The sequence below is a fragment of the Priapulus caudatus genome, unplaced genomic scaffold (assembly GCF_000485595.1).
Source record: "Priapulus caudatus unplaced genomic scaffold, Priapulus_caudatus-5.0.1 Scaffold528, whole genome shotgun sequence".
NCBI classification, from domain to species: Eukaryota; Metazoa; Priapulida; class Priapulimorpha; order Priapulimorphida; family Priapulidae; genus Priapulus; species Priapulus caudatus.
In genome coordinates, this window is record NW_014577589.1 from 221,656 (window position 1) to 233,876 (window position 12,221).

The 12,221-nt window shown below is 44.8% G+C and overlaps 2 protein-coding genes across 2 annotated transcripts in view; one reads left to right on the plus strand and one right to left on the minus strand.

Moving 5' to 3' along the window:
• Positions 1 to 938, minus strand: part of LOC106811332 (zinc finger protein 2-like) — a 5,777-nt gene extending 4,839 nt beyond the window's left edge. The window contains exon 1 of the mRNA XM_014814913.1: positions 381 to 938. Within this exon, the coding sequence (XP_014670399.1) occupies positions 381 to 488 (108 nt within the window). The 5' untranslated portion in view covers positions 489 to 938. The remainder of the gene's footprint in view (positions 1 to 380) is intronic.
• A 2,723-nt stretch (positions 939 to 3,661) lies between these two features.
• LOC106811334 (fos-related antigen 1-like) lies at positions 3,662 to 8,956 on the plus strand. Its single transcript, XM_014814915.1, has 6 exons — positions 3,662 to 4,039; positions 5,720 to 5,860; positions 6,592 to 6,825; positions 7,383 to 7,490; positions 7,847 to 8,014; positions 8,360 to 8,956. The coding sequence occupies exons 1-6, from the start codon at positions 3,866 to 3,868 to the stop codon at positions 8,621 to 8,623; spliced, it is 1,089 nt and encodes a 362-aa protein (XP_014670401.1). The 5' UTR covers positions 3,662 to 3,865; the 3' UTR covers positions 8,624 to 8,956.
• The last annotated feature ends 3,265 nt before the right edge of the window (positions 8,957 to 12,221 follow it).

Here is a 12,221-nt window from a genome sequence, read left to right on the forward strand (position 1 = left end):
CGGGAACATATCCATACACATACGAATATCTAAAATTGAAAGTAAAAATTAAATTAGCAAATAAATAAATGTCAATTATTTATTAAATTAAAATAAAATAATTTAAGAAATTAAATTAACAGTTAAATTGACAAATCATAAAATAAATATGGAAATCAACGGCTTACGCGTACGTACACGTCATTAATCGAGCTTAATTTCGCCACCCTATAGGCGAAACCACTTCATTCAGACTACAGATACGATCGAGCGCGTACCCATAATAATACATAATCTTGATAATACGCGAAGTATAATAATGTAAACACATCTACCCGGCGTGTTGACCGCCCAGCTAGGTTTACATAAAACAAAACGTAAAACATATCGAGCAAACATACCTCCTTGTGCGACTCAATGTAGTCGTCCACCACTTCCCACAGATTCAGTAGCGTAGCTTGCGCCATGTTGACGTTACGTTGTGGCGGCGCCGTCGATGATGTCGTCATATACACTCACGGGTAGGCCTACATAAGCGCTGTTGGCGACCTAGTACCATCCATTCTTCATTTGGGTGTTCCGAACACGGCGAATTAAGGCGCCACAATGCGGAGCGTGTACTTTACATAATCCTAGAAAATACCCCGAGTCCTCAAGCCGCTGGCAACTAGGCGGGTCCTATATAGTTAGCAGTCGCGGTGGGAGCCGAATATCCAGTGCACCAAAAGATGGCGGCGCTGCTTGTGGCACGAGTAAAATCTATTGCGGATGACCGCCTGCTGTATCCGCTACTGTACAGCAGTCACTCGATCGGTGCAAGGGCAAGAACCTTCGCCGCGAGCGTGCGCAGCGGTACCAACAAAGGCGGATACACGAACCATCTGACCATGCTCCACCCGCATCAGCCAGTCAGCGCCGCCAGCCACCAACGTAGATGCGTGCCGCTCCGCCGCCATATCGCCGCCTGCCGGTCGGCTCGGCACGCGCTCCCCGCGACGGTAGTTTGCGGAGGAGCCGTCTAGCGTTCTGCTAGCGCGCATAATGAGCAGGCGGTGCTGGTTTACAAGCAGGCAACATACAGCGCATCGCCAATCCATATCTGACACGCTGCTGCGGCGCCGTGGCTGCTAGCTGCCACTCTCCGCCCGCTTGCTGCCACTCTCCGCCCGCTTGCTAAGGCGTGCGTCGCACAAGCGAGCCACGTTTGCCATTGGAACCCCAGCATGAAAATAAAAATCCTTCTCTGGCTTGTCGTCTACGTTGCCACCCACCAAAGGTGCCGTTGACGGGGGGGTGCCACCACATCGACACAGGGCGCGTGCGTGCGTGGTTTTTAACTGCCCCACGCAGGTGAGTTTCCTTGGGGAGTGGTTTGCTTTTACGTGCACAATGATACGTTTCTCTGGTGAGCATAAGCAACCACACAGCAACGTAGCTCTCTCTACCAGTGTAGCCCCTTCCCTTCTGCTAGAGCAGGGCCGGCGGAGCCGGTCTGGCCAGTCCGGTCAATAATTTTTCCGATCATAATTTTTTTCAAGCACACATTTTCGTGATGCACAGGCCAGATCTACAATTATTGCAATCCCGAGCATATAATGATCTGAAATCACATCTAATTTATGTATACACGCATATATAATACTACATGACTATATAGTACCGGTAATAAACTGAAGAATGTTTATAAGAAGACATGTGTTGATCTCTTTAATTGCTGATACTGTACCAGAAACGATCGTCTGCTGCTCGGCCATTGTGAGCGCCATTGTTTATGTCCGTTCAATATAATTATTATTATATAATTATTTAATATAATTAGTTTCCGGATTAGTTTAATATAAACGAACGATCGTTTTCTGCATTGCGACGACTAAAAACATATCTGCGCTCTACAATGACGCAACTGCGTCTAAATAACGTACGTGATGCTGCTTAACGTGCACAAAGAGAAATTGGACAGTTTGGACTTGGAGTAAGCAGTTGATAGGTTTATAAAAAATCACGATCATCGCACAGGAATATTTGGTCCAGTTTCATAATTCCATATAGTTCGTTTCATATATTTTTCTCTCGTTAATAATTATCAGGTTACATGAAGATACTTTAAAGAACAAAGATTTGACATGTAAATTGGCAGATGCCGAAATAATTAGGCCTATACTGAAGTATAAATATATATTTGTTAGAGTTTTGAAAAGTATTTTTCAGCTCTAAAAAGGCATCTTGGTGTCTTAAATTTTTTAAATTTCTTGGGGGAGGACCCCCAAACCCCCCTTTGACGAGCTGCTCGACTCAGCCTTCGGCCAGCTGTTCGTCGACGTCTGTTATTGATGCTAAATAGATATATCACTGGATAATTTGAGATTGTCCTAACTCTTTACACGCGCACTTATTATTAGCGCGTGCTCATAGGGTCTATGTCCCCCAGGGTACTGCCGGAACGTACCCTGGGTACGGTCCGATATACCGGAACGTACCCTGGTAACTATCTGATATGGTTAGGGTTGGGGTTAGGGTTAGGGTCAGGGAGTAGGCGTAGGCGACTACCTAGACTCGTTAGTGGAGTAGGCGAGGTACGGTCCGGCATATTAGATAGTACCAGCAGAGCATATAAATCACGTTGATACTTGTATGAACATTACGTTGAGAAGATAGATTGATACGTCACGCAGTGGCGCGACCGGTCGGGCAACGGGGACGGGACGAAAGAGCTAATGATCGCACCACCTGGTGGCAAATCTTCAGTCAGTCAAGACAGTTGCTCTTCATGGACGAGCGGATGGCTCTAGATGATTTTAGGGTTAGTCTAAGGACTCCATGTCTTTGAGAGCTGCTGGCAAAGCAGAAGTGGAGGCATCGGCTTCGAGGTTACAAGTCTGCGAAATTCCTCGGGCGCCAACATTCGTCTCTGCATAATAATGAACTTAGATAAATGGAAAATAAAAGCATAACTCGTCAGGGGCGTGTACAGGATTTGTACCGGGGGAGGGGGGGGGGTCTAACCGTGACCCAAACTTGGGAGCACGCGAAGGGGGGTCCTTGTTCAAAAATTTTTGAAATTAGGACCACCTTAGATGCGTTTTCTGCGCGCAGCAAGGGGGGGGGTCCGGACCCCCTGGACCCCCTCCCCTGTACACACCCCTGCGCGTGTGCCACTTGGTTTATCGATCGCCCAGCGATTTTTACGTAATTTTGCTTATACATGTGCTCATGTGTCATAGAATTCGTAGTCTGTACAACGGCACCCGATCTACCCGTTATACGTAGCCCTATAACTTAGATAGCATAGATATAGTCTATATATCCTGTAAAGCATCCGTAGCCGCCTGTGCCACCACATGTGTTTCTATTTCTTTTGAGGAACCATTCGGCGCCAATACGTTGCCTCTAGGGCCCCCTAGATGTGCGTAAATGCGATCGTGTAATGAATGCGTACACGCACTCGTGTCGAGATAGCGTCTCTTTGACTGCCTCGACGTGTTATCTTTGGCCCCCGGCTGCCTACCTACTGGCTACATCATCACTACATGCGGGCGGACAACAGTAACCTTATCGTGAACTGCCGCCAATGGAGCGTGGACCGTGGCGGTCAGGTGCCTGTCTCACGTCTATCCACGTGATGCGAATGAGTAATGCCGATCATGCGCCTGCAAATAGCTACCGCTGCTCAGCCGATTACGCGCAGCGTGACGTCATGTAAAGCTACCGGGCGTCTTTACGCAGCAGCTACGGGCGCGATCCTGTGCGTACGAGAAAAGCAGTGCTACGGGTGTTTCCCTGCCGCCATAGCTATCGTGCTGATGGCGTGAGTAATCAACGTGAACTGCGTCATTTTCTCTCGTCGCTACGATTCTGTTCCGGAAGTGACCTACATACATGTGGGGCCATGTACTTTCAAAGAACAAAGAGCGAGGCAGATGGCGAAACAGTTGGTGATGCGCGGTACACAGTCGCAGGAATATTATCATCAATGGCAAACGGTGCATCGACTGCCAACCCTGTCAGACCAAACAGTCTTGCTATATCGTCGACATCAGCTACGACACTATCACATGACGCGGTAGGTAGGCTGACCGTGACATGCCACTTTTACTAGCTCTACTCTAGTACTATAGCCGCATGTAAGCGGGCTACATACTAGAGCTACTAGAGCGGCCCTGTACTAGAGCTACTTTTACTATGTTACTGCTACTCGTAGGCCCTAGTATTATTTACTTAGTAGAATATTGCCATTAGACCTTTGTAATTCACTAACTGATCGTTGTTTGTGTTGACATAGGACTGTATTATGTATGTGTTGTCTAGACTGTATGCGCGTACGCGTGTGTAGATACTGTACCTCGACACAAATTAGATAGGTTAATAATACCTACAGAGTGCCCGGCAGCCGGCATAGGCCCTATATTACTGGCGGCTGCCGGGCACGGTCTTCGATTTCCTAAATGCCCGGTAGTTTTTAATTTTCAGCGTTATCTCAAGTAAACAAGGGTTAGGGTTAGGAACTGCCAGGCATTTACGAAATCGAAGACCGTGCCCGGCTGCCGGGCTTATAGGATCATATAGCCACAGCGTAAAATGAATATGGCAAATATCTCCCGTTTGTCTGTCTATTCGCGCGTTGTGTGTGAGGTAATATACCATTTAGGTATAGTATTAGTAGTTTAGAATCGGGGTAGGGTTATATCAGAGGGCTACAAGTTGTGTAGCTCCAAGAAACGGTGTTGCTAGGGTTATAATACCTAGATACGTATATTGACGTCAGTCACACAGCCTGGTCGGGTTACAAGTTGTGGTGTGATAACGATATGGAAAGTGCAAGTGTACGCCACGTAGTAAATGCCACGGTCAATAGACAATAGACGTGTTGTATGATATTGTGATCTTTTTTGAGTTACTGAACTACAAATGGCAACATCTATAGTTCATACAAATTAGAAATATGTATTAGAATTTTCATCGAAACGCAGGAGCTTTTTCTACTCGCGGAGTTGATCTGTCTATTTAATCAGCTTTCTATTTCTCTGCCTTCGATATAATCCCTATGAAATTGCTGTCTAATTATTATGAAGTTATCCAGTTAAGAGGATAGAGAATACAGTACACCAAACATTGGATTCACGTGCAACCTGCCACACATACAATGATACATCTATATATATCCTGCCATAAAAATTTATCAGCTTTCTCGTGATTGGGCAATACCTGAACGGTATTGCACCAGATACCTGACACACTGGCACTATGGGTTGACCGTTGTGGAATATCAACGCCAAGCTGTTGGATATTGAGAAGTAAATGTGACGGCATTCACAATTTGAAAAAAGGACAGATTTCTTTTATTACATGTGTAAACAGTTTAAAATCTTGTGAAAGATATCTTATTCCATTTGCTGGTATATTGATGTAGTCTCAGCACAATATAAAAGACAATGAACATCAAATACAAAAATGTAAGATTCCCTCCTTAGAAGAAGCCTGAAGGTGTTCTTGATACAAGGGATAGGCATTGATATAGGAAACATAGTAGGCCTTATAACTCTGGATATACAGAAATTTACATTTAAAGTCAATCATGTTTACAGGTCTATATTAAAAATGATAGGAAAGTGATTCTTGTATTCGTGATTGCTAGATCACAGAAGTGAGCTAATTAATGTTTAATACCTATAAGGTAAGCTTTGCGGTAAGGTTAAAGGGATTGTCACATAGAAATAACACCCGTCATCGGTATCATTTTCAGTCAACCATCCCCCTGGTCTGTGGCGTGACGACGGTGACCACGCCAACGTTAACGCCGACGACGGTGGCCAATATTGAGCAGACGTTCCTGGAGCTTACATCTGTGCCAGTGACGACGACTGCACAGCATGCTGCAAATCAGGTACACCTCTAGTAATAAATGTACTGCAGTGGTACATCTTTGTTGAGAGAAATGGCATTGCAACAACTGTTCTAGGGACTAAAGGTGACGCTATGAGGAGAAGCGTCTGCTCTCGAAATGAAAGAAATACTAAGACAAGTTTTCTAAAGACGAATTGTGACATGGAGCGACATGTTGTAAAGAATGATGTACCGGTAGCGCTGACGATAGAAATGTTCTAGTGATTAACCATAATACCAGTATAAACTATAAGGTGCATGTGTTTTAAAGGTTAACAATAAGTGACAACACTAATAAGTACTACTAATAAGATGACAATAAGTGACAACACACTGATTGTTTTTGAGACTAATTGTGATAGTTAGAGATGTTTTCTAGATACTAACCACAACATTGAGAGAGGCGTGCCAGAGAGCAATGTTACACTAATAGAATTGTATCTGTGACTAATCGCCAATAGTCACACTAAGAAAAGCGTTCTAGACGCCAACAGTGACATATTATAGGCAGCTCTGTGTGAACGTTCTGGGGCATCACACTATTCTGTACTCTGAGCTAGCAATGCGATTCGTGGCAACTACCTCACATACCTGTTATCTCAGTGAAACGCTGAGCATACACTTGCAAAGAAGCTGTAGCTTCCTCGTGGAACGTAGAAGGAATTGCTTAACAACGGAACGGAAGGCTCGCGGCTTCTCTAACGTAGACGCGTGTCGACGATTTGTGCGCAGGCTGGGTTCGTGCCGCCGATATATGACAACACGACATCAAGCGACATGTCGCGTGAGTCATTTCACTCGGTGGAAGACGACGCCATCTACTGGCAGCACGCGCCGGCGCAGCTTGGCATTCCGGACATCATGATCGGTCGGCCAGCAGATGTGAGCACGATAAGCACAATGGGGACGATACCAATGCCGGCCGTCTCACGCAAAACTGGCGGCCGCCGAATCAAGCAAGAAAACGTGAGTCGGTGTTCCACAATTGTTCTTCTTCCAAATCAGGATGACGTCTCGCTGCGTACTCCAGGGGTCGAAATTCGCAAAAAAAACACTTGCCGCATGTTAGGTTAAACAATTACTTGCGCCAAGAGATTTTTACTTCCACCTACCTCTGTTGCTCTCCACACTGGCAGTACCCCTTCCCTTCCTCCCTGTTTTGGTTTATGATTTATTCTATGTCTTCTGTGTTTTCCTGCTCTGATTCAGAGTCAGTGTGACTGTCATCTTGTCAAACTGACAGAAATCAAAATAAAATTGGTCTGACTTCTACATACGTAAGTAGCTGGCATATTGTTGACTTGCGGCAGCCGCAAGTTGCTACAAAACATCGTTTGCGTCAGGTGAAAAACACTTGTGTTGCGCAATCACTATATATAGCGAATTTCGACCCCTGATACTCGCTCGAAAATAGCATTGTGTGGCGATATAGCGTGCGTGAGCTGCAATTAGCTGCTTATCTGGGGTTTTTTTTTAGTCAGATCTCTCACTAAACTCCAATGTGGTACATGTAATTGTTTTAGCTCACACCAGAAGAAGAAGAGAGGAAACGTGTTCGACGAGAGAGGAATAAACTCGCAGCTGCAAAGTGTCGGAAACGAAGACTGGACCATACAAACACTCTTATGCAGGTTTTTATGCTATAATTTTTGATTCTTTAAGCCAACTATGCATGTCATCCATCGCAAGCTCGAATTTTGTCTAAAATATGTCCTGGGTTCTGGTAATAAATTATTTTGATTGAAGATTTTAATGTTTACTTTAAGTGAGTTTCTTCATTAAGTAGCTAAGGGTCTTTATTCACTGGGGACTGAAACCAATACAAGATATTGTGGAATAGGACTGTTGGGGTTCAAGTTACTCTTGAGATCACAAGGTCAGGGTGAGCATACTAACTGTATGAAAATGATTATAAATAATGTACAATAATACTTATGTGCTCTTCAATCACTCTAATTGCTCTCAATGTAATTGCTTGACCTTGCAGGAAACGGAGAAGCTGGAGGATGAGAAGAGTCAGATAGAGGAGGAGATACATGAGCTTCAGAGTCAGAAGGAACAGCTGGAGTTCATTTTGCGGGCACACATGCCGATATGCAAGCGGCGTAACACGGGCGATACCTCCAAGCCATTCACAGACATCTCTCAGTTAAGGGTGAGTTGTCATGTAAAGCTCAAGAAGCTCATTCAATGCTAAAATTTCAATATGCATTGTGTTATCTCCTCAAAGGAGGATTATATGCAGTATTCTACCAATAGGTGGCGCTACTAGCTATCATAGGCGTGGAAGCTGTGGTAACATTGAATTGCACCAAGAATAGATAATATAACATGTTATGTTATATTATCTACTTTTGATTGCACCCATATTCCCAAACAAGGTCATCATTAACTTCTCTACACTTCTTTAAAGCGGTGCATTGTAGAGAAAGCAGTCGTTACTTTCCGCGACGACTCCTATTCGCTAACAATTAATTACCACCGTATGTCGCCTCGACAGGTTGCGACAACTCACGCGCACCCGACGTCGGTCGTCGTCACGTCCGTCGTTACGCAGCAGCCTGAGAAGCCAGCCACCAGCACGTCGCCAACGACGACGTCCTCCAGCGTGTTTAAGCTGGGTGACGAGGCGCTCACGAGCGGTGCGAGACTGACACCGGTGATAGTGGCTCCAGCAGGGGCATACGATTCCAAACGGAAGGACGACTCGCAGCGTGATCTCAGCGACGACGTAAAGTCGTCGGCAAGTTTGGTGAAACTGTGAAGGCGTCGACGGTGGCCGCGACTCGTCGCCGCGCTAGAAGGACCACGTACCACATTCCCCCCGCGCTGTGAGCGGCTGACCACACTGGCCAGCTGACCGCGCTGTGGCCAGCTGACCGCGCTGTGAGCGGCTGACCACACTGGCCAGCTGACCGCGCTGTCGGGCTACCACACTGTGGCCGGCTGACCGTGCTGTGAGCGGCTGACTGCACTTTGGCCGGCTGACCGCGCTGTGGCCGGCTGACCACACTGTGGCTGGCTGACCGCGCTGTGGTCGGCTGACCGCGCTGTGGCCGGCTGACCGCACTGTGGCCGGCTGACCGCACTGTGGCCGCTGACTGCCGCTGTGGCCGGGGGGTCTGACGCAGTGCTGGTGACGCGGCTCGACTGACTTGTGGCCGGCTCGACGCGCGCTGTGACCGGGGGCCTGGCACCGGTCTCGTGAGGGGTTGACTGCACTTGGCCCGCCTGAACCCCTGCGCTGGGGCCGCCGTGTGGCCGCGCTGACCGCGCTGTGGCCGGCTGACCGCGCTGTGAGCGGCTGACCGTGCTGTGACCGGCTGCTCACACTGTGAGCAGCTGACCGCGCTGTGACCGGCTGCTCACACTGTGAGCAGCTGACCGCGCTGTGACCGGCTGCTCACACTGTGAGCAGCTGACCGCGCTGTGGCCGGCTGACCACACTGTGAGCGGCTGCCCCGACCGCGCTGTGAGCGGCTGACCGCGCTGTGGCCGGCTGACCATGCTGTGAGTGGCTGACCACACTGTGACCCCGGTGTCGCACTCGTTTCGCTACGCGAGAGTCGCCAAGACCACTTCGGAATAATTCTTGCGCGTGTCGGTGCATGCCTCTGCTACAGGCATGGAATCAGATCTCTGCAAAGCTTGTGTAGGAAATCGGATGGATAACTGAATGAGAAAGAGCCAATTCTAATGACAATGTGCAATCTGTTAATGTATGTCACTAAATGTTTGCAGTAGATGTTCTGCAAAGTCATCCAATGTCTAGTGTGATGTCGTTGTGTGGGCAAGTATAGTCATTGTTTCATATATTACAGAGCTATTGCTTTCGATAATAGTTAATAATTCTCACATCAAGTTTCAGAGAATTTATCATCAGGTTATTGTTACCCACTACCGAGTGTAGTTGAACTAAAAGATTTATCGCAACCATGAGGCCGTATATTGCATGTGTTTATATTTTGAGATTTTAAGAATATCCATTGTCTATAATGACTGATCTTGATGTGTTGGGTTGTCATGTCAAACAAGTGAAGAAAGCACATGCCCTACAAAGATTTGTAGCAAGATTTATTGTCACTGTGGGGAGGCTTATTTATTGTTGGCAAATTTTTGTATTTGAATTCGCAGGAACTCACAAGACATCGATGTTTGTTTCTGTGAGGAGAGGGTTATGACAGCCTTCATAAAGTCCTGTGTTTTCATGTTTTCACAGACAGTAGCAAGAAACTTAGGCACTTGGAAACAATATTTCATGTAAGCATATAATAAGCATATGTTTTAAAATATAGTAGATATATTTCACAACTGCAGTTGCTAAAACAGTAAGAAGACATCTATGTTATATCACCTCGTGCGTTTGATATGTATTCATGGCTTTCAATCGTGTGACGAGTCTAGATATATAGAGAGAAGACACAGCTGCAGTGTGTCTAGCACGAGTCTATACAAATGATGATGCAATCACAGTAATCACGCGTGTAATCAAAATAAATATCGTTCGTTTATTATTAACACTGCAGTTATTATATCTTTTTTTATTAAACCTATTTGGTATATATGATCTACTATTTTTACATATCATTGCAAAGGGCCAAGCAGACTGTGATGGCTCACAAAACTTGATGCAAGTTACATAGTTACGTAGTGTTTATTTAGTATTATATATGTATATAGTGTATTTAGTAGTATATATGTATTTGTAGACTTTGTTTTAAACTACTGCAGTAAACATGACGTGGATGAAGTGTGTACAAGAGTTGTGATAGAAGCAGTGATTATGCTGTCATGTTAGATTGCGTCATTATTTTAAAGGTAAGCGCTCAACATAAACGTTAACTACGAAAAAATTGCGTGAAGTAGTCTATAGTTCAATATTTATTCCTCTATTGCGGTTCCTTTTCGAGTTAGCACCAGTGCTGCTTTTATAGTTTGATTGGTGGTTCCTACGGTTGCGGTTAGATGGCATTACTACATGCAGTGTAAACACTTAACACTCGTTATAAAGCATTCGGAATTTCTTCTAGTTAACTTTAATATTGATAACACGTACATGATCGTAGATTTAAAAACCCCGATTTGAACATAAAAACGTTTTTCGTGCAGTTGAGGGCAGGAAGCATTTCTTTTTGGCAAATAAGTGGAACCCATTAAAATTATTGTTTAACTCAAGATAACAACAAACTTCAAAACAATTACGGTACGCAGCTTTTCTTGTGCACGCGACAATAAGAGGCACACACGCACCCACGCGCGCGTGCACACACACACCCACAACACAGTGCAGTTTGCGTAGACATAAGAATTTCTGTATGATTGTAGAACCACCTTCGTTACCATAAACATCGAGCTGCTAATTCAAATGTGTAACCACCGGCGAGGGGAGATCATACATGCATGTAAGCAAGATGTACCGTAAGCGTCATCAGTTATTATTATAATTATATAAATAAATAAACAAATACATATATATTATTATATATATTATGTATATCAAGAGTGATGTAAAAAATACAGAACACGCGTTTATAACTTGCATGACTGGGCTTGATTGACAATGTGATTATACTGTCATGGCGAGTGCAGCAAATGATATCTATTCATCAACCACGATGAATTTGATCGAAGAGCTCACGCCTCACCGAGCTGTATATAATAACAAGAGCTAATAATACCTTTATGGTTATGAAACAACAGCGTATGCAGATACTAGCCACTAAGCTGTACATATGTATTATACAGCTTAGTGGCTAGTACATGCATATGCATACGCTGTTGTTTCAAACCCATAGAGGGCGCCTCGGTGCAGACGCCCTTTCATTGAGCTATATATATAATAATAATAATAATAATAATATATAATAACATTGTTGTTATATAAAGCTCAGTGCATGAGCTCTTCGAAGAAATTCATCGTGGATAAATAGATGATATGCTGCACTCGCCATGGCCGCCGGGAAGTTAGCATTAATGTTGAGTGGAGTGTGAATAGGTTGATGAAGTGAAGTGAATGTGGTTGTTGCCCGCTGATATCCTCGTGCGTTATAATAATCGTGATGCTTATATAATAGCTGTGATATGAATCAATTTAGCAATTAAGGCACTACAGAGTCAATCGCTACATAGAGCTATTTGTAGATCATATTTGTCATTGCACGTATCAGCAACTCTTTCTTTAGAATAATTAAATGAAGTCTCTCATACGTTTACAGTTATAAGCAAGCTATCAGAACACATCGGAATTTCGTCTATCGTATACGAAGTAAGTGTGGCGTAATTGCTGTGATACGGCTACGAGTAAGTAGAAATGTTTTAGCTTTTTCGTGCAGGCGTGTGCGATATTTTGAAAAAGTGAAAAC

Coding starts and splice junctions, on each gene's coding strand:
- LOC106811334 (XM_014814915.1), top strand. CDS start 3,866: ATGTACTTTCAAAGAACAAAGAGCGAGGCAGATGGCGAAACAGTTGGT. Junction 4,040..5,719: donor CGACACTATCACATGACGCG/GTAGGTAGGCTG, acceptor TATCATTTTCAG/TCAACCATCCCCCTGGTCTG. Junction 7,491..7,846: donor ATACAAACACTCTTATGCAG/GTTTTTATGCTA, acceptor TTGACCTTGCAG/GAAACGGAGAAGCTGGAGGA.